General features: G+C 40.6%; 1 protein-coding gene across 5 annotated transcripts in view; it reads right to left on the reverse strand.

The window, feature by feature from the left end:
- abcc8 (ATP-binding cassette, sub-family C (CFTR/MRP), member 8) overlaps nucleotides 1–22,814 on the reverse strand; it is a 63,240-nt gene that overhangs the window by 7,033 nt on the left and 33,393 nt on the right. Inside the window, exons 15-33 of one of the 5 annotated variants that reach the window (XR_013910681.1) lie at nucleotides 22,611–22,790; nucleotides 20,981–21,053; nucleotides 20,753–20,858; nucleotides 15,072–15,104; nucleotides 13,853–13,891; nucleotides 13,155–13,253; nucleotides 10,582–10,666; nucleotides 10,190–10,270; nucleotides 9,156–9,293; nucleotides 8,837–8,962; nucleotides 8,550–8,649; nucleotides 8,026–8,082; nucleotides 6,879–7,126; nucleotides 4,174–4,340; nucleotides 2,596–2,823; nucleotides 2,303–2,385; nucleotides 1,633–1,735; nucleotides 1,101–1,214; nucleotides 72–192 (exon numbers count right to left, since the gene is read on the reverse strand). Coding sequence is in view for 4 of the 5 variants with exons in the window: in XM_080304893.1 (XP_080161019.1) it covers nucleotides 72–192; nucleotides 1,101–1,214; nucleotides 1,633–1,735; nucleotides 2,303–2,395; nucleotides 2,596–2,823; nucleotides 4,174–4,340; nucleotides 6,879–7,126; nucleotides 8,026–8,082; nucleotides 8,550–8,649; nucleotides 8,837–8,962; nucleotides 9,156–9,293; nucleotides 10,190–10,270; nucleotides 10,582–10,666; nucleotides 13,155–13,253; nucleotides 13,853–13,891; nucleotides 15,072–15,104; nucleotides 20,753–20,858; nucleotides 20,981–21,053; nucleotides 22,611–22,790 (2,191 nt within the window). In the remaining variant the exon portion in view is untranslated. Of the gene's footprint in view, nucleotides 1–71; nucleotides 193–1,100; nucleotides 1,215–1,632; nucleotides 1,736–2,302; nucleotides 2,396–2,595; nucleotides 2,824–4,173; nucleotides 4,341–6,878; nucleotides 7,127–8,025; nucleotides 8,083–8,549; nucleotides 8,650–8,836; nucleotides 8,963–9,155; nucleotides 9,294–10,189; nucleotides 10,271–10,581; nucleotides 10,667–13,154; nucleotides 13,254–13,852; nucleotides 13,892–15,071; nucleotides 15,105–20,752; nucleotides 20,859–20,980; nucleotides 21,054–22,610; nucleotides 22,791–22,814 lie in introns of all 5 variants that reach the window. The other 4 variants (XM_080304894.1, XM_080304893.1, XM_080304895.1 and 1 more) reach the window with 4 other exon arrangements.

Here is a 22,814-nt window from a genome sequence, read left to right on the forward strand (position 1 = left end):
TAGACATGACTTCTCTGAGCGCCTGCTGAATCAGTAAGAAAGTTTAATTTGAGGCGGCAGAGTGCACTCACTGAGCAGTCCCTCGTAATTCTCTGGTTCAGTTTTGAGCAGGCCGTTAATCCTCTTGACTGAGCCAAGCTGTACTTCCATGTCTGCCAAGTTACGCACCATCCAGTTCATGTAGTTGGACACCTGATACAAGAAGGGAGGAGGGAGGAGATGAGCTGAGTAAATGTCACCACACAGACACGCAGTCCTTTCGGTGTGGACATTGTTGTTGTTTTCACCCAGATACAACTCGAATATCCTCAGTGTGTCTCGGCTTTTCGTGACTGTCACGATGAATTTTCTAGACCGGCTTTTTCAGAAACACAGAAATAAAACACTTGAAATAAAAACATTTTGTTCCCAATTTATCTGAAATTGCTGCATTTTTACAGCAAAAATATACCAAAAAAAGAAACAAATTTACACAAAAATCAACCTTTTCTACCTTTTAGCATCCACAACCTTTATTGTGGCCAAGCTACAACAGAATGGCTGAAAAAGAAAATAATCAAGGTGTTGCAGTGACCCAGTCCAGTCCATGTGTCAGAGAGAAACTTAAGAGAGCCGTGCATAAACGGGGAACTGAAGCAACATTGTAAAGAAGAGTGAGCCATGCGAGAGACTGATGAAGTCATACAGAAAAGATTAACCATGATGATTAATTATTATGGTGCAGCATGTCATGTGTTTTTGTTCATCTCAGGTTGTATGTACTCAATTTAAAACCTGGTAAGGATCAGATTTCTTTTCACTGATGTGTACAAACTTGAGAAAGGACACATTTTCTTTTTACTGTGACTGTAAAAGTTATTTTTATCTGTCTGCACTAAAACATGTAAGAATCAGTAGAAACAGACGAAAGAAATTGTTACAAAAGACAATTTTCTCCATCCTTTTTTAAAATAAATTAACTACAAATGAAACACATTGGTCAAGTAATGAAAGTGTTCTTTATACTACTAGTGCTGCGGGAGGTTTTTGCAACATTGAGCTTAAACCTGTAAATACCTTAACAGCTAAACAGTTAAACACACACACACACACACTCTCACCATGAGTGCGTATGTCAGACCGAGCCCCACCAGCCCGGGGGACAGCTGGTTGTAGAGCGAATTGGTGATGGAAGCTACCGCCGCCACCAACACCACACAGGCTCCGATGTACTCCTGCAGAGACAGACGAAGTCAACATCGCAGCGAGAAGTTAACGCTTCACTTAATAACTGAAGAAGGTAAATAACGCTTAAAGAGATCCATTATTGTAGATTGGTTTATTGTTAGCAGACATAACAGTGGGGGCGGTGGGGGCGTGTTCTTGTTTGCATTCATCAACATTTCAAAGGTTTCTACTGCTGTGAAACACAAGGAGTCGAATGAACTGTGAGCAGCACGGTCAATACATAAAACATGACATGTAGACAGCATTTCAAGCTAATACGAGAATGAAAAATTCAGTGTTTTATAGACCCCAACAGAGGGAGCAGTTACCCAGCAACATCGACATAAATGTGAAGCAGATATCTGACAAACAGTGAAGCAGAACTGATGGGAATTTTAAAGAAGGGCGCAGCAGACGGATCATTACCATGCGGACCTCCAGCCAACGGTTGGCTGCTGTGAGGAAGAGAGAGGCGATGTTGTTGGCATCGGTGAACTGTAGTAACCTCTGTCTGAACCTGGGCTCATACCTGCCAACAGAAGGGGTTTAATTCATTCATTTGTTATTTCACTGTATCACAGACTGCGTTACATCTACATCTAAGAAGAGCACCGTATGCTATTTCTCATTGCTCTTTATCTTTTAGGAATATAATGACATTTTAGTGACAGAAATAAAACTAATGGCTTTGGCTGTTTGGTATTTAAGGCTGAAATTTCTTTTGACATTTTCGGGTTCAGGAAAATGCCACATATGTAAGGATATTTCAATAAACGCTGCCTTTCCAAATGTGCAAAGATCTCGAGGATCTGAAAACAACTTCAAATGTTTGCACTTGTGGCTCCTTTGTCACTGAATGTTTGATTTTAGCCAAATACCTGAAATAAGCTTTTGGCATTTTCACTTCTACAGTACATAATTACCTAACCAACAGTCCACTCTAGTCCAGTCGTAAATGCTGAAGCTTTTGTGTGTCTCTGTTTGCACGCAAGTATCCTACAGCGTTCTGAAGTCTTTTGAAAAATATTGTATTTTTAACCTCGGCTATGGCTTTTTAAAAGTTCCCATTTTCACCAAGGATGTAAGCATGTGTTACCTGAGGGCTCGTATAGTGGTGAGACCTTCAACTGTCTCAGAGAAGTGGGAGAGTAAAGGGAGCTGTGTGCTGTCCTCCAACTGCTGCAGGTCCCTGACCAGAACATAGCAGAGACAGCAAATGGGGAAATATCAGCTGAACCACATTCAGATATTAGATTTTTGCATCCAAATCATAAATCTAATGAATTTCATTCTGAAAAGGAATATTTATTTTGTCCCACCAAAAAAAAAATAATCTGGCTATATAGCAATGTGTCTGTGACTTCCCTCCAACTATCCCGTCAGACTCACCTGGAAGCCATCCGGAAGTATTTCTGAATAAAGTAGCAGGTGACAGCCAGCGGCAGAAGGGCAATGAGGAAAACGGGTGTGACGTAGGAGATGACACCCAAAGCAGACACGCATAGCAAGGTGGAGCGGGAGAGGCACTCGAGGGTGGTGGGAATGTGCTGATCGATTGTGTTGGTGTCAGTGGAAAATCTGTTTAGGATGCTGCCGAGAGGAGTGGTCTCAAAGAGCCTGAAGAGAAGAAAGAGAGTAAAATCCCCTGGACTTTATCATCAAAATGACCAGATTACTCTCTGAAATACTGCCGGCTTATCAAAAATGCTTCCGCTGGAGCTCTAACAAGGACTAGAAAGAGATTAGCTTTTCTTCATTGGCTCTCTGTTAAATCCATAATTGAATTTAAAATCCTTCTCACATACCTCACATACGAAGACCTGAGCTCCATCATATCTTAAAGACCTTAAAGTATCAAATTATCCCAAATAGAGCACTTGGCTCCCTTAGAGGTGTCTGTGCTTTTAATATTAGACTTAAAAGCTTTTCTTTTTGATAAAGCTTATAGGCAGGCCTGGATCAGGTGACTCTTAACCATTTGTTATGTTGTTATAGGCTCAGGCTGCTGGGGGACTTCCCATGATGCACTGAGCATTCTCCATTCGGCTCTTTTCCACTCTCCATGCAGTTCTGTGCTTCTACTGCATGTCATTAACTTTGTGTTTTCACCTGTGGGCTTTCTCCCACCTCTTTCCGCTCACCCCCAACCACCTGGGGTCTCTTCCTCTGATATGGGACCTTGCTCGCAGGGGATCCTTTCTATCATCTTGTTAAGACTGAACCTTACAACGTAAAGTGCCTTGACATGACTGATTTAATCTCATAAGGTTATTTTCAAAGATCAGAATTATACAATAAAATAAAATAAGATTCAATATTTAAAAACAGTGTGGATGCTTCTGCCACTGAAAAAAATGCATTTCCACTTTATAACTCAAACATTCATGTTATTTTCTCATATTTGAGTTGTTTTCAGAAGCTTGATTTAGTAAGTTAAAAATTTAACATGCCATTTTTTGAGCCAATAATCCGAAACGTTGACTTATAGATGGAAATAGATTTTTTCCAGAGTTGTCTGGCTCAGTTACTGCACATAATGTCCTCTTTGTATATATTTACTTACTGTATATAGTGTTTTCTCTCTCTTTTTGCACAGTCGAGGAGCGTATCAGGACACATTTCACTGCGTGTTGTACTTGTATAACTATGCACGTGGCAAATAAAAGATCTTGAATCTTGAGTTTACATTCATTCATGTGAATTCTGCACAGTATGTTAATGCAGCTTCTTTATGTGTATATACAGTGCTTTCCAATGTGTCTTGAGGCAGGTGATGTCTCCTGGGTTTTGCATGAGGAAAGCAGATGGTGCTCAGAGTAATGAGGCAAAAAACCTTTTAACTGTGTTTTCTCTTATATCATCAGCAAACACACATCTTTCTCTGTCTCTGCCCGTTTTCACACATCATAATGCACACACACACGCACGTGCACACAGACAAACACACAAACGCGCTGAGCGTCGCACCTCATGGGGGCCAGGATGATCTTGTTGAGCAGGTTGTGGTGGAGCTCTTTGGCCACTTTGTGACCGGTCCACTCCACAGCCACGGAGGTGGCGAGACAGAGGATGATGCCCAGGCAGCAGAGCACACTGAACACAGACAGATACCAGGAGTGGCTGAAGCCACAGTCCTATAACACACACATACAAATACAGAGGGGGTTATAAAAGGCATGAGCACAATGCTATGTGTTGTTTGAGAAAGAAGAGTCTGTCGTCCTACTTACTTTGTTGTAATTATAAACACAATTAAACATCGAGGCTGGTTAAAAAACCAGCTGTCTAGGACAAAAGCCAGTGAGAGTTTCCAAGCTAAGCTGGTAATATTTGAACAGAAAAAGAGAAATAAAGAGGGCTGGGGAACTATTTTCTTCTTCCTTTTTCTTCCAATCTAATTATTCTCTTCACCCTGGATCCAAATTTTCTATCCTCTTTTATTTTATGTGATAACTTTTGATCATAATACTAAGAAATGTTTATCTTCATTTTCATTCTCACATATCACTAATTCAAATTTCTTCAATTTCACACAGTTCGCTAAAGAAATAGCTACATTTATTTTATAAAAATAGACCTAATATCAAGATCCTAACCATTTACTAATGACAGAGTTAAGGGACAGCACTCCATCCTCTGAAGGAGCAGTGGCCAAGAAATAACAGCTCTAGCACCAAACATTAAAATGTAAGTGACAGCAAACATATAAAGACAAGCTTCAGGGCGTAATCGTGAGGATTGTATGGTTGTAATGGTTTCCACGCAGTCCTGATTGATTCGATCTCGTAAGTCACAAAGCAAACTGAACTGATGATTATGCTGCATGAGTGAAACAGTTGCAGCACGGCATGCTTCACTTGGCTAAAACCTGTGATTTGTACATAACCTGCTCTCCCCGCTGAGTCACACTGATCTAAATTTAAACAAAAGCCAGGAAGCATAATCCAAAAGCAGGTCTGGCACCTCAAACTGATAGATAATTCCAAAAAAGCTGGGAAGGTGTGCAAAGTGTAATTAAAAACAGAATTCAGTGAAATGCAAATATCACAAAGCCACATTTATTCACATTAGAACATAGAAATGATATAAAATGATAAGATTTACTATTTGAAGGAGAAAAAAAAGGTCATTTTTAAAATTTGATGTCATCAGCACCTCTCAGAATATATATTTGGGAGTTTAGATGAACTCATTACCGTCTCAGCTATTAATGTTAGCTGATGCTTATTTTTATATACAGTGAAAAAGTTGCAGGTAGGACCTATAAAAGAAGAGCAAAATATATCAGAGATATCACTGGAAAAAAAGACCCTTTAGCTGCTCATCACTCAGCCCAGTCGCCACTTGTGACATGAAGCATTTCCACTATCTAATCCTCTCACTGCTCAATTATTTCCTCTCTCTAGAAGGAGAGAAGCAGTGTGGCATTTATGTGAAGTGGCCGAGTGTGCGTTTGTCAGAACAGGACTTCTGAGAGTCTCCTCGTGGATTAGTCTGTAGCACAGCGCAGATTAGATAAAGCTGGCAACGACGCACTGAAGTTCAGCCAGACAAGTTGTGATCAGCATTCAAGTGACAATTTATTATCAACGCTTAGCTGGACATGCAGTGGATGTTTGTGGGTGAGAGAAAGAGACAGACGGCTGCTGCTTATATTCAGCAGGACACGGTGCCTTTTATGCAGTCTGTCGACGGCCTTCACGTGACCTGGCATTTCACACATGCACACATAACACAGACACGCATGCACACAAATATATATATACAGCAACTACTGATGACAGTGTTGTTTTACTGGTCCTGAAACACAATCCTTTGTTAACAGCCCGTGCGACTTCTTGAATGTGGATGACATAGGTTAACTCTTCCTCTGCTTACTCAGAGTGTTTTTTTATGTTAGTGTGTGAAGGCTACTGACCATTTTGGTTAAGCAGTAACTAAAACAGTCAAGTAGTAAGTAGAAAAAGGGTGTAGGAAATGCTTTATAGGTCCTAAATCATTCTACAGTCACCTGGTGTGGACAGGAGTGCAGCTTTTACCCACTCAGATTTATGACTCAGTTACTGAGAGTTTAAACTTCTTCATAAATTACAGCACTGCAGCTGGCATTCACATCAGACCTCACACGTGCTTTAACCCGAACATTTTCCATTTGGAAACTGACTTCTATAAATATGTTAGTTCAGCTTTAATATTCAGATGAGGCCGAGCTGCAGTCTCTTCAGGGTGTGTTGGTGTTGGTCTGGATCTGCGTGTGTTTGTGTTGTAGGTCAGCTCTGCTTAACTGAGAATTAGTGAGAATATTATGTAATTCACGCTGGCCTACAATCAGATAAACTATTTGCATCTAATGCAGTCTGTCTTTTTTGAAGCTTATCAATTATTCCTTTAACGTTAGCTAATATTTACCTCTTACAGAAAAGCATGTTTGGATTATAAGTCAAATGATGCCAAACATTTTATACAATAATTTAAATTGGTGTTGTTTGTTTTCATCCCACTAGATGGATCTTTTAAAAAAATGACCGACTGATTGTATTAATGGTCAAATAATTTTTAAAAAGGCAGTGTGAACGAAGCAGAAAATACTTTATGGCTCTAAAATATCTCAAGAGAAGCAGAAACAAAGAGCTAAGTGTCTAAATCAAAAGCTGAGCGGTGCATCCTCTCACCTGTACGATGGTACAGTTGTGAGCTGAGGCGTCTTTCTTGGCTGCGATGACATGTGACGTCCAGTGGGCCAGCCAGTAGTCAATGGCCACCATGAGGGAGTGTTTGAGGAGCTGCGACAGGAGGAGCAGGCTGAGCAGGAGGAGCCCTGCAGAGGACAGGTAGGTGCCGCAGGAGCGCCAGGGGATGGTAGCTCTCTGGCGCATTACCTGTGACAGGTTGTCATCATCTTCACTCTCCACAGATTCCTCTGGGGTTGAAACAGAGATGAAGTGCAGTGTTAAAGGTTTTGTTTTTGGCCAATTGTGAGATGTAATTAGGCCGAGTTATCTATTTTGCAAGGACTGCTTCCATTGTCACATTTTTTTTAATCTTACTGTATGTAAATTTGCTTATTTCTGTCTAAAAACGCCCTGCTCTGCTACAACTCACAGCTCAGACGCTCATTACATTTCTTTCTCTCCTTCTACCCTTCTTCTCAAATATTTCATTCCTTCACTTTTTCCTCTTTCTTTTTCTGACATATTGCTCAACATTTCTCCTCCTGCGCCAGTCTGACAATCCACGACTAGCACAGGAAAGGAGAGAAGTGAAGAAATAATAGACAGAGGTCCAAATGAGAGGAGAAGGTGTGCTAGAGGCTACAGAAGCTACACTCCACAAAGACAAGCAGTCGCTCATTCCCATGAAAGGCATGTTTTTCAGGAGCACCAGGGTGACCACCGCACACTGACTCGGGGGTGAAGAGATAATGTAACGACCTCCAACCTTTTTCCCACTTCGGATTTAAATGTATCACATTACATCAAGCAGCAAGCTTTGGAGCATGAGGCTGCATGTGGGTGTCTGAGAGGCTCAGACAAGCTGCAGGTGGAGAGGAAGCAAGAGAAAAAGGGAGGAAAAGATGGGGAAATAATGAGTGGCAGGCCTAAAGAAACAACTACTCTCAACTACAGTCATGCTCACACTAAGTAAGCCTTCAAGAGCAAGAGAGACAAATGTTTGGGAGGGGGAAAGAGCAGGAAAATGGATGATGAGATTCTAAAACAGAGAAGCAAACACATGTGCCGTTAGCTAGCAGCGCTACAATGCCACAAATGTCTTTTTCTGTTTCAACTTTTTTTTTCAAACCATGCTTTCTGGCCACACCTGCTCGATCGAACATGAGGGTAGCTGGAGCCATCGCACAAGTCCACCCCGGGGTGCCACCAGCACACGGGAGACAACACAGAACAAAGATAAAGTGTACAGCCAGCGCACCTTAGCGTTTTTCAACTGCAGGTGTTCGTTCAACAGCAAACACACACACACACAGAGAAAGGATCAGATTCAATGGTTAATCACAGCAGGAGGCGGTGGGAAATAACATGGCGACGTATCCAGTTGCTGAAAAGGTCAAAAGAGGAACGAAAAGACAAAAAGACCAAACCAAGATAAGAGACAGGAAGGAATCAAATACAGGGAACTATGAGTCATTCAAATAACTGCAGACATTACAAAAGATGTTAAGATTAAAATAAGCTGAATAAGCTTAAGCTCTCAGCAGGAGAAGGGGAATTGTCATCCTGCATCTATCATTAAGGGAAACATAAGCATTAAATCAGGCTGAGAAGCACCCACACCAGTCATGCACATTCCAGCTGCTGTCATCGTGACTCTTTCCTGTGTCCTCTCACCTTCCTCATCCTCTTCAGTCCTGGCTGCCTCTCTTGAATACATGGCCCTCCGCAGGTTTTTTCTCTCTAGGTCTGTCATACTCTCTGCCACAGTTTCCTGAAGGAGAGATCAACAGTGAATTTATTTCAGCATAAAAACACCCAGGTAATCTAACTTTCATTCCAGACAGAGACGGCGTGTCTGTCTCACCTGGATCTACAAAAGAAAGTGTTCAAATTACACAAATTAAAGATTCTTGGCGCTGATTAAAAGATAACATTTTGCTTTTGCAGTCATTAATCACCTTCTCAAACTCCTGATCCTGTCTGTTCATGAGGGTTTTCCACTGCTCAAAGAGTTCAGGTTCAGAGTTTTGGACGTCCTTCAGAGTCCCCTCAGTCTGGATGGTGCCATCTTTCATGGCAATAATCTAATAATAGCCACACACACAAAAGAAGATAGAAAAAATATGATCTGTATTTAGCTGAGACTCAATCTCTATTTGCTTTGGGATCTTTGAGAGATAAAGTGCGTCATAAATGAGACAATAAGATGTCTTTATCGTCCATTATATACCAGCCATCCCAGACGGACAGTCTTATTAACTATTAAGCAGTTCTTACCCAGTCTGCATGTGGTAAATATTGCAGTTTGTGTGTGACCAGCACCACGGTCCTCTTCTCTTCTCTCAGGAGCTTCAGGATGCCATCCTGCATCAGATGGTCACTCAGGTGGATGTCCAAAGCAGAAAATGGGTCATCCTACATATGTAGAGAAGTTCAGAGGAAAACAAACCAATACATCTCCTGAAAACATGATTCAGATGGTGAATATACATACATATATGCCCACTGTTAAGTTGTTGCTAGGCCAACATCATAGTTATATTATATATAATTACGTTTTTGAGTAAACGTGAGAAGTTATTATGTAATGAAATGAAAATGACAGAATGCTTTCATAAGGTGTTGTAGGCAGATAAAGAAAAAAACAAAACAGACATCAGCTTATTTTAGGCTGTTGTTAGCTGGTTGCCAGGTAACCTGATGGCATCATCATATAACATGCGAAACAGAAGTTTTGTGAATATAAATTAGATGTTACTGTAAGGATGTGATCACAAGGTGTTATAGATGTATACATACTATAAATGGGGATGTGTTAGGATGTGTTACACTACAATATTTAATATTAATTTAAATATTAATTCAAAAATGCTGGGCAGGGTGGCTGTGGCTCAGGGTATCGGGTAAGTTATCCACAAGCTAAAAGGTCAAAGTGTCATTGAACAAGATACTGAACACTACATTCCCCCCAGTCATGAGTCGTGAGCACACAGAAAGTCATTGTGGTGTTTCTCCTGTTTCTTCAACTTCTATTTTTTTAATATTTGAAGGATTAATAGAGGAAATTTTGAGATCGATGTCATATAAAGTTATTTCTATTTAATGGCAGGGAATGTTTTTTAAACCTTCTGCTCTGGGCTTCTTAGAGTGTGTAGCTATTTATGTCACACAGGGAGGCATCAGAAAGAGAATCACAAGCACCGTCAGGTAGTGCTACAGAAACAGTTTCTCAATGAATACTGATAAATCACAGGTGCAGCCTGAGAAGCCATCCGTTTAAACTGTTCAGTTATTTCTGTGTGCAGTCTCACCAGAAACACAACGTTGGTCTGCTGGTACATGGCTCTGGCCACGCTGATTCGCTGTTTCTGTCCACCTGATAGGATGATGCCCTGCATCGGAGGACAGCAAAATGTTATCTCATAGGGGCTGCAACACAAAGATGAATTAACAATATCCAGAAATATGTGCGGCTCTTTTCCTTAGAGGAGCAAAGGAGACTAGGGTTTATTTCCTGCATTACTGGTGCATGAAGAAATCCAACATGACAGCGCTCTAAATGAACAGGGTCAGTCTAGTTTCCTGATACGCAAACATCAAAATCTTGCTACACAGTAACGATGACAAATGATTCTGCAATAAAACGAGCCACAGTGGGAGCTACAGCCAGACAGAAACTCATAAATGTTACTGTGATACTGACCCGTTCCCCGATCTCTGTCTGGTCTCCCTGTGGAAGAATGTCAATGTCAGGCTGAAGCGAGCAGGCCTCAATGACAGCTTTGTATCTGCCGGGCAGAAACAGAGACAGAATACAGATGAGGGCAGAGAGCAGCTGCTAATACCAAGCAGAGGGAAACTACAGCCCTGCTCATTATTATCTCTTGGGCCATTGATTCACATTCACATAAATGTAACTCATGGGACTGCGTTATGTATGCATAACACAGTCCATGAAAGAGAGTGGAGGAAACTGAAAATAGCAGCTTCTCTGGTTCATCTTAAAAGGTTTTACCCTAAAGGGTTCAACGCCACAAAGACAAAGACTAAAGAGGCGATACAAGAATTTCTTTACTCTCTATTTAAGATAACCCACACAGTGTAAAACGTAAGCCACACATAGTTTGACATGACAGTTTGTCAGTCACTCAATTACTGAAGTAACAAGAAGGTTATGACCTAAAAATATTGTCGTTGTCCAGAAAATACCAAAAAACTCTCCTCTAATATCTCTGGGAAGTTTAGATAATGCACAGACTTCTTCTATAGTCTTTTTAAGGTGATATTATTAAATAAGATGCTTAGATGTCTGCTTTTTAAATTAAAAACAAAACAGATTAGCTCATGGTTTATATTTGTGGATACACAGGGACAAATTGTGGGCTTTTTCCAAATGCAGGAATTCAACTGTTTTGCAGCACAATGTTGAATCAAAGACTGAGTTTAGTGTTTGGGGTCTATGTCAGGGTGGAGAAATACATGCTCTCTGCTTAGTGAATATCCAAACTTACATATTAGCTAGGTAGGTGATAAAGTGTTCTGTTTATGTTTCTTTGGCATTTCCTAATAGCCATAGAATTGGAGCAGAGCTTTGGAGGAACTGTATCACTTGAACCAACTGTTTCACAAGCATAAGAAAATGTGATACAATAACGGACACAGCAGGTTACAACAGCCTTGATTAAACAGCTTGGAAGTTCATGGACCTGCTGCAGCCCGGTGGTAATCCAGATTTTGCTGGATAAAACAGACAGCGCAGTAGGACAGCAGCGATAGAGCGAGACTGGAGACTGTTTTATTGAACATCTCCACAGCAACAAAGCACAGTAGTCCATTAAACCTGTTTTATCAAAAACAGTCCATTAGAGCCACAGAGACCCAAGACGATGCCATAAATGCATTCGACCTTTGAGAAATACCATTTGTTGTGTGGATGAAAGCGGCATGTGTGTATCTAGAGTGTCCCTCCACAGGCGTTTTCAACAGCGAGCAAAACTGGAGACACGCTGCATCACAACACAAGAGGCACAAAGAACCACACACCTTCAGCAACAAAACACCCTGGCTTGAGGTGTTTCAGTGTCAAGGCTGCTTATGTGAAGAGTTCATAACAGAACTATTGACTATTCACATCCAATTTACTACAGTTGCTGGAGGGAGCAGAAGTGCTGTTGGCTCTAATTTGGCTAAACTGCTCGACTTGACTGAGAGTAGATCCCCTTGTTATAATGAACAACTCTGGATGTTATTTTTAACATTGTTGTGATTGCACGTGTCACAACAGCACAGTGACAACAATTTGAATTTCAGTAGAGCTCATACACTGGTTACTTATGGTATGACATGTTCTGCACATCCACAGACACACAAAAAGGAAAACAAAGACAAAAATCATCTAAACAAGAGTGTGAAAACCACAAAGCTGCAAAAGTGCAAAAAGTCTGTGCAGCCCCTCATTTCTTTGCAGGTGCCAGACTTCATGATAGTTCTTTAAAGTCTTTAAATGTCTTTAAAGGTTATTCAAAGTTTATCTATGGGCATTCAACCACTTAATAATGACCTACGAATTATTCAAGCAAAAAAAGGCACCTAACTCCAGGCAGGCAGTAGTGTTAATAAGTAGTGTTGTGTCTATACGTAACAGAAAACTGTTCATGGTCCATATACACGGGAGGAGATTAGGGCAGAGTGGACAAACATGGGAGCACAGCTAAACAGAATCTAAGACAGACAGAAGAAGCAAAACTGAACCTGATGCACAGAAAACAAGAAGACAAGGACTGTCAAAATAAAACAGAAGGCAACTAACACAGAGCCCAGGACTATAACTTATAACTTGACAAGACAGGGACGCCAGACAACCACCGAGACAGAAGACAGTCAGACAATGATGTCCGTGTCTCCCTTTGTTCTTTGTCGGGTCCTCCCTCGTGCTGCGTGAGCCTCCATCCCTCAGTTCCTACCCTGCTCTGTTACCTTGTTTGCTTTTGTTTTCTTCACCTTATTGCCAGCAAAATAAAAGCTGAGATTTCGAGTTTAATTCCGTTTGAGTCTAGCATTCTGGGTCCATTGCCTGCTTGCCACACTCCCTATCCTGTGACAAAAACTGGGTATAAAAAATGCTGGTGTGAACGATCCAGTTACACCAAACATACATATGCCAGCAGCGTGCGGCACCCCAACCAACAGCGGCATCCACTGAAAAGCGTGAGTGAACAAATATACTCATTATACCTTTGTTTTTTTAAACAGTGCAATAAAAGTATGAGGTCTTACCTTGATTTTATCATGGGCATCTCAAAAGTGATGTTCTCCACCACTGTGGCGTTCAGCAGCCAGGCCTTCTGGGAAGCGTAGGCCACAGGGCCTCTCTTCCTACCAGAGATTTACGACACAAGCAGGCTTAAAGCAGGGTCAAACAAACACAATAATATCTCTATGTTTACATTTTACCTCTTAATGAGTGTATAGTTTCACACATGGGTGAAGGTTAAAAATCTATTTAACCTCTGGGATCATTAACGACCTTCCGTATTTGTGGAGTCAATATGTAACCGAGGGTCTGGGGCAAGTATATAAGCAGTGGGAATAGCTAGTTCTTGAGGGTGATCAATAAAGACAGAAAACAGAACGTAGCAGAATAAAGTTACCCTGAAACCAAGCACACCATTGTTTTTCTTGTGACATTACCAATAAGTTTGATGTGTCACATGACCCTCTTCCTATTGAAAAAACAAAAGTTGTATCCAAGATGGCCGACTTCTAAATGGCCACCATGGCCACCACCCATCTTGAGGAGTTTGCCCCCTCACATATACTAATGTGCCACAAACAGGACTTTAATATCACCAACCATTCCCATGTTATTACGGTGTATCCATATAAATGGCCCACACTGTAGATAACCACCCACAGATACATCTCTAATGGCTCTGCTGTTATTGGTGATGCATCTCCATGGAGACTGCGCTCACCTGATGTCTCCTTCACCTGCTGCGTCTTTGTCTGTCGGACTGTGGAGAAAATACCAAACACACGGCACTCATTAGAGACACGCCCAAATAATTAAACAGGCATTGTTCCCCCTGAAATAAACAGTCTGTTGACTCCACCAAATTCCTGTAATGATTAACAAAAACCAAACACACTCACTAACCCGCGTACTCTTCCCTCACTATGGCAATCATGTCACTGCCACCCCAACACAAACAGGCCAACCACTGCCCTACATGAGCAAGTCTATCATTAGCGGTGATCTGATGCTTCCTAAAATAACGCCCACGCCCTCTTCATTTTTCTTCCTGTAATTTGCTGAACTGGAAATCAGCATCACCCCGTTTGGATTGTGGTGCCTGCAGTTCTCTGAGAATCTGATTCCTCCGCCTGAGATTAGTACGTCAGCACTAAGTCTGCGGCTGGTGTATGGATGTGTGTGGCCATTCACTGGTACCTTATTCATTTTGTTTCTCACTGTTAGATGCTGCTAACAATAAAAAAGTGAGGTAAACTGAGTGAAGAAAAAAAAACAAGGCCAGTGTGTACCTGTGAACTCAGGTCTGAGCCAGGAATCAAACTACCAACCTTCTGATTGGTAAGCTTTAAAATACTTTTAAATTGCCTTAATAACTTCACTGGGCAGTAATCTATTATTTAACGCAACTGAATCTGTTTCCAGTCACTGGGGCAATCTAGCTAAACTAGATTATTCCTATTTAAACAAAGATGAGATGTGTGTTGCCTCAGGTCTTTGCTTCTTGCCCTCCTACCCATAAAACATCATGCTACCATTAGACACACACATAGCAAAGAGTTACGTGTTCAGTCAGCAGAAACAGAGGCATCAGTTAATGACGAAACAACAGCTTTCAAAAGTAAACACAACACAAATACTTGAAATATGGAAGCTTCATTGTGTGTACATGTAGGTCCAGAGTGAGAAAGCAGTGAAAGGAAAGCTGAGTCACAAATAGAAACAATCAGCCACAGTGTGCTATGATAAGGCTTCCATGTGTGTTAGCTAAAGCAGTGACAACTCTGAACTGTCAACCGAGCTCTATTTATAATCCTGATTTATACTGCACACTATTGTTGCTGTGAAAATAGTTCACACAGTAACCAGCACAGTCTGTCCGAGCACTTTAAGGCCTTACTAAAAATACACGATGATTTTAGCTTTCTGCTTGCAACACTTACCTCTCATCCCCTTCAGACTCCAGGTTTGGCAGACTGTAAATAATAGAAAAAATATATATATATGTTACTAGTTCGTAATTGTAAAACTGCTTTTATTAAAGACCAAGGGAAAGTTGGTAATTATGGCTCTTTATTATTACATTTATTGTCATTTGAAACTCCCACAAGCTCTTTCTCGTGTAACAAAATGCACAGACATTCACAGCCCTAACCCTAACATTTATTAGGATGTGATTGGCTGTTTTTGGCTTTGCACATGCTCAGTTGATGCTGTGGTGTATTTTTAGGTTTGACAAGTTGACACCTCAAACACTTGTCCTGAGAAGGTGACTCCGATCCCATCTGAGGACAACCGGAGAGATTTACTCAAAGTTTACTGCAGCAGCATTACGTCAGCCAGAGGGCACAGCTGTTAGGAAGGCTGACTGATATTTAAAGGCTCACACATGGTGCACACTCACACGCAAGCACGGCTGTGTAAAAGCAGCTAGAAGCAAACAGGGGGAACAAATTTATGTGGCAAGTCAAAATGCAAATTTAGTTTACTTGGTAAATATCAAAACATGTTTTTTTCCTCCTAAAAGCAAACATATTTATTTTTGAGCAAGTTCATTACTCCTTTAGTTTCTTTAATATAAAAATGGTGGCCAAAAAGCCAATAATTTAGAGTGGAACAACTAACATGAAGTGATTTGTACACTTGGACAAGGTGCGGACACTGTGCATCTAGACAATACAAGGTTGCTACGGTTACTATACTGCAAAAACAAATGGAAGATGATGTTCTCATTAAAAGCTTCCTTCATCATGAGACCTAAACTGAGAAGTTTGAAAAACACAGAATGTATTAAAAAAAAAAAAAGCTAACAATGGGCATGACAACCCACGTCATCCCGAGCTTACTGTCAAACAAGCAATCAGCCATGATCATGCACTTCCACCACTGTTCTCATCTTTGTGGAGGAGTAACCTAATCACACCAAATCATCTGATGACACTTAACAAAGACGGAAGCTTGAGGGTGTTGTTTTTCCTGCAGCTGGAACCACGATGGAGCTGATGACTTACAGGTTTTATCTCTGATTGAGATACTGAAAGAGATTTTCAATCAACATTTTGAAGGACCCAAGGTTATGACAATTTATAAGAAGTCACACTTGACGCTTTCTATCAGCAGCAAGAAACTGAAATCTAATCTTTAAAGCTAGGCTGAGTGTCGATCTTACGTGCTGCACAATAATGTTTAATATTTAGTATTTACTGTTATATTCCCATATATCATCGTGATGTTGTTTATTATGTTGCTCTCGTTTTCTTTTGCTTGTTTTCATTTTCATTCTCAACAGGTGAAATTAAAAAAGTATCTACTGTTATCTACTGTTAGCTAGTTTATTGAGATGGTGTTTTTTTTATTATGTTGCTCTTTGTTGTTTGTTTTCTCTTCTTTTTTTTTTTATCTCCATACAGGTGATCCAGGTGTTTTGTTTGTTTTTCTTTCTTTTTTTCTTCCCCCTTTTCTCACCGTCTCGTCTCCCCTCTGTTTTTCTTTCTCTCCCTCTCTTTCTTTCATTTTTTCTCCCTGTCCTATCCTCCAATCATGTCTGTCCCATCTTTAAAAAATGAAAATAAAATAAATACATAACTATAATAAAGGTCAATCAAATGGACCAATATGGCAAGGCTATGATGATCCACTTGGAAAAGTAAATCCACTTGGCATCTTTCTTGGCCTTCAGACAACAATTCTGACGGCTAAAGATCCAAACGGGACAGGCAAAAAAAAGAAAAAAGAAAAAGCTAGGCTGAGTGATTCACCAACACTTTCTAATTTAAAGTGTTTATTTCTGATTGACGGTGACTCAGATAACGCAGACAACATGCAGACAATGCAAACAGACAATAAACGCAATGCACACATTATACAAAACAATCATTATGCTATGTGCATAAAGTAAACAGCACTACACCATGTGTGATTAATAAGTGCTGATTCTGGTCAGCTTTTAATGGCATGTATCTGAACATTTTTCCCCGCTGCATGCCGTAGTGCAGGCTGTGGAGGATTTGTCAGGATTTACCTGGTGTCTTTAATGGCCCAGTCACACTAGAGGAAAAATAGGTTGGCAACATTTGTGAGACCACAAAAAAACTAGTGATCGGCATCGGATTGCATTGAATTGTTTTGCTGTCTGGGGCCAATTGCAAGTAGTTGTAAAACCAGCTGGTTGCTCCAAGGTCAAGCATCCAGCACGCTCAGTCTGCAGGTGACCAAGTTTCATTACAAGTTGATTGCACATGGTTGCAGTCATTTTGGTTGTGCTGTAGCCACCAGTTGCTATGTGCCTAAAGAAAATAAAAACTGCAAAGTGTGTAGTAAACCATCATGAATTCTTAAGTTTTCTTCAGCTTCATAATTTAAAGCAGTCTACAACCTTTACATTTCAGTGATCCTCCACAGTAAAGTGCACTTTTCATCCGATAATTCTAAAACAAGAGTAAGTCACTGTCCTGCTGCAGTTAATTACTTCAACAGGTATGTTTTAAGGTTGCAACCTTCCTGTCTAATAGCTGAACTCTGGGTGTAGTGCACACGTGATAAGAGACCTTCGGCATTTTGACTGAATATCGAGGTCAAAATGCAAATAGTCATGTACTTTAATATAAGAGAAGCCCCAGATGTCCCCCTGCTCTGTGCCATATTTGGATCAGGAGAGTTGAAGAGGACTACAGGCGCCAGAGGGAGCAGGTGGGGTGTTTGTGTGTGTGGTTTCCCACCAATGGATGAGATTAATTAAGTTTTTATCAAGCAGTCACCCTTAATAGGAAAGATGCCACCCTCTGGGACCTGTAATCCAACAGGTTCCATATAATTACAATATTATCAGACTTTATTAAAATCAAGTACCCCTGCAAAGACAGACTAGAGCTTGACTCCTTTCTAATGATTCTGAGGTACAGTCCCAGTCCTTGCAATGTCACATACATCTACAGCTCAGAAAAAGCAACACTGATTTAAAAATAAAACCAGACGCTTTCCCCCCAAAGGTTAAAGAGGTTCAGTTTCAATCTGTAAGCCAAGGTGAACAAGAAATCATTAAAAAGCTCAGAAAAAAAACATAACTTCTATGAACAGAGGGGTCCTCAATCTAATACAGAGCTTCACAACAGCTGTTCAATGGCCCCTTTTTTTTCAGGTGACTAGAATAGGTTTTCAGTGCTTGATGAAACAAACACATGGAGCATGGTGAGCTCAGACAAGGTATCGCAGTCATAAACACCATCAGCCGGTCAGTAACAGCTGACTGTGAATCACCAATTACCACCAAGTCAATGAGACTGTCTTTATATATCTGACAAGCTCACATGCTCACGCGTCTGATTAGTCATGTGTTCGGCCCCTGCCAGGCACAAGCTGCTCTCATTTAATCTGCATGTTTATGTGTGTTTCTTAGCAATACAGTACATGCTGCTGACTCAAAAACATTGCATGACAATAACAGCAAAACCAGAGAAAACAGAGGAAGAAACTACTCAGGTTGTGTGTCTGCATACTTCAGCAATGCAAAGTCTAACTGACAGCCTTTTAGTCTCCCAGGGATAGATGATAACTTAGATGCTCGAGCACTTGGCGTGCCTGAAGTTCATTCCAATTTAATATCAGAGGGAGTGCCAGCACAACCCTGGCATCAACACAGCAGAAGTGTGTGTTTGGCTGCCAGAGACATTGTGACAATCAAGTAGAACAGCCTAGACTTTGGTGACAAATGGAGACTGATAGCAGCGCGCCATCCTGGGTAGGTGACGAGACATTCAGATGCAGAAAACGAAGGCTAATGGCTCCCAGAATGCATCTGGCACGATGTGAGGATTCACTTTGCATTGTGCTATTTTAAATTCAGTCTACTTTTAAAGACCCACTGAGTTTTGTTTGGCTGAAACCTAAGAGTGGAAAGCCACATCTGCAGCAGGACCTTAAAAAAAGACTCAGAAGGCACCAAAAAGGAGAACTGGGTCACTAAATGAACTCAATCCAAAAAATAAGTAAACAAGAAAAAGTTTATAGTTTGTCCAGAATGAGCAGCATTGTTAAATGTTAATATGAATGATGTATTAATAATAAATACACTGTATTCAAACTATTAATCAAAATAATCCAGATTATAATGAAAAAAGTATTTCATCTATTTAAATCTGTCAAACTGAGATGAGACTATAACAGCATTTTACACCACAGCCTGTCCAGTGCATTACAATGCATTCATTAGCACAGTGGTTTTTACATCTGGGGCTCTGAATCACTCAAAGGGTAGCAAAATGAATCTGAAGAGTCACATAATCGCTGTTTTTCTTCAAATTTATCGTACAATATGAGAAATATAATTTTATTCTTGAATGGACGGATCACTTTACTTGTAACAGATACACAGTATGCAGTGAAATAGAGTAAATTTAGCTCAGTTTCTATGTCTTTTCACAGCTTTTGGCATTTCCTTTGTTTTTATTAACCACATGGTGAATACCACTTTATTATTATTTAACCAAAATATTCAATTAACAGACTTTATTTGTTGAAATGATGATCTAATTTACAGAGTTATGAGGAAATTCTGCCTCAGCACAAAAGCCAAATCTGGTCTGAAATTAAAAACAAACAAACATTTGTCCAGATAAATTAATTCAACCTAAAAAAAAAAAGGCAGATGACAGAAAACTGGAGGATTATTTAAAGGAAGTGAGCTGATAAGTGCTAAAAAGGCATACCCAGGTGTCATTAGGAGGTGGGCTTCTGGCCTGCAGCCACAGCAAACCAGTTGGGATTTTCAACCAAAAGCAGCCAACTGAATCTAGGTCAGTGGTGCATAAAAGGATGCCCACATTCTTCCACAATGTTTCTCCCAACCATAAAAAAGAAAGCTGCCATATCAGCTCATTTCACTGACCTACAAATCCGTTTATGTTATACTGCTGTGTCATGGAAACAGAGTACTTGTAAGTCTGATTTTGTTGGTAATTGCCCTGTCAGCGGCATGTAATTAATAGTTGTGCAAAAACACATAAATAAAAGAACAAAGGTGCCCATGACAGACCAATTATCAGAGAGGTTTGGAAAACCATATGTCAGAAAATAACTCAGGCTGAGGATGGAGAAGGAAACGTGGCGCGACATCAGTTGGAGTGGTTCAGGTCCCTATAGGTAGCAGATTTCTTGGAATTTCCTTTAACCTCTGGACTGAATTTGATTCCATAGAATGAAGTGTATGAGATGCAGCAGTGACAAGTGTTTCCCTGGTGGTGCATTTGTTTTTTTTCCTTATAATTGAATGGATGGGTGAGGTGATCGATGTACTGGGGTGACTGCTATTAAGCACTATCATGCTAATGAGATCAGTACTGTTCTCAAGAAGAATCATAATCTCAACAAAGAAAATTTAATCACTTCCATTGTTCTTCCAGTGTCCTACAGTTTAAAGAAGAATTGCAATTCTGTTTACTTTTAATCAACTTTCAGCCTCAAAGATTCCCTGCAGATCGATATGGTGCACATCAGTCTCTCAGACTGATAAAGCAACAATATCTGCACTTCTTCAGACCCACAAAGAGAGATCAGAATCACATTTCACAACTGATTATCGCACACTTTTGCAAGCACCAAATAATAAGTAAAAAAAAATATAGCTGACCTGTTCCAGGTGACAGTTCCAGACACTCTCTGCATTTCTCCCAGCGCTGCCAGTAACAAAGAGGATTTCCCACAACCCACCTGGCCCACAATCATCGTCAGCTTACCTGAGAGATTTCATGAAGAAGAGGCAACAGTACTGTGAGTGAATGAGCACGTTAAACAACTGAATAGAGAAACAAGCGAAGCAGGGGCAGACAGACTGTACATGGCACTGCTTGGTGCTCACCAAAGGGAATTTTGATGTCCACATTTGAAAGCGTTGGTGCTCCATCGACCCAGGTGAAATAGCCATTTGATATCTGAAAAGATGCACAGGCACATGCGGTAAAAACATCATCCATCCCATCCATCCATCCATCCATCCATTCGCTTCCACTTATCCTTTTCAGGGTCGCGGGGGGCGCTGGAGCCTATCCCAGCTGTCATAGGGCGAGAGGCAGGGTACACCCTGGACAGGTCGCCAGTCTGTCACAGGGCTAACACACAGGGACAGACAACCATTCGCACTCACATTCATTCGAACATTCACACCTAGTGACAATTTGGATTATCCAATTAACCTATCCCCACAAGCTGCATGTCTTTGGACGGTGGGAGGAAGCCGGAGTACCCGGAGGGAACCCACGCAAACACGGGGAGAACATGCAAACTCCACACAGAAAGACCCCGGCCTGGTGTTGGAATTGAACTCAGGACCTTCTTGCTGTGCGGCAACAGTGCTAACCACCGTGCCACCGAGCTGCCGTGCTGGTAAAAACATCAAACAAAGGATAATTTTTCTCTCTTTGTAAGCACGCAATCCTTCTCAAAATGGTGCATACGTATGTGAGGCTATAAAGTAACTGTTGCCTAATTCTTATTCATGTCATGCTGGTGTTGTTTACTTGCTTCCAGAATATTTTGGTGACATACAGAGAATGAATTACTGTATGCAGGCAAAGAATTGCATGGCATGTGTCAAAATGCTCAGATTTCCTACAAGCTGTAGTGCCTTTTCACTGTGCAATACTTTTTGTTAATAGGGTGGTGCAATAGACTCACAATACTTGAAACTTGAAATGTGCAATTCCCTTGTACTCTTATTTCTGTTTATTCTATTTATCCCTTTTGTATACTCTGTATTTATATATGTCTCTGTAGTTATATATGTGTATATATGGTATAACCGAATTTCCCGGAGGAACCCACCTGAGGGATTAATAAAGTTTCATCTAATCTAATATAATCTAATTATTGAAAATCCCGCTTACAGTAACCCAGATATTAATATGTGGATGACAGCAAATGCAAATCTCACACAATTCAGTGCAAATGTAGAAACTGTGTTAAAAAAAAAAACACCAAAATATTTTTACAAGTTGACTTAAAATCTGATAAGTGGTGTCCAAAACATCATGCATGATGTACAGACTGTGCTGTGATGATGACATTTCAAGCTAATTGGTTCAGCTTTGAAACAGTTTTGAAGAGCAGTGATGCTCTGAGGACTTTGATCTCGTAGGGATGGGGAGTGTGATAAATAACATACCACATCTCATATTTGGGTGAATATGGATTCAAATTAAACAGTATATACAAATAAAAATCAGGAACATGTTAGTATACTACTAAACCAAAATAAAATCTAAAACAAAACTCCTACATGAGCTGGTGAAAATGTTAAAAAAAAAAAAAAAGACCCTGCAGGGAATGAGTATTCACTTCCTAACAAATGCTAAACATAAATCTCCAAATTTAGTTAAAGTAACAATAATAAATGTGTGATAAACGTTGGGCTCCTGGGTATCTCAACTCATATCTACCTCACCTGCAGCCCAGTCTGGAGGCTCATTGGTCTCTCTGACTGTCTCTCTCACCTTGATGCAGATATCTTGATCTACATCCTGAAAGGGTCCATCGCCTTCGTGGTTCCCCTCTGAGCCATAGTTTTTCCAGTCATCCCGCGTGGGGCGCTTCCGATTCACCACCTTCAGGGGCTGGAAAAATCGGGATAAAGAGGAGGAGGAGCAGGACAAAGGGAAAGGTTTAGAGGATGACTAAAGGAGGATTGTATAACATGC

Source organism: Astatotilapia calliptera, chromosome 7 (genome assembly GCF_964374335.1).
Source record: "Astatotilapia calliptera chromosome 7, fAstCal68.1, whole genome shotgun sequence".
Classification (NCBI taxonomy): Eukaryota; Metazoa; Chordata; class Actinopteri; order Cichliformes; family Cichlidae; genus Astatotilapia; species Astatotilapia calliptera.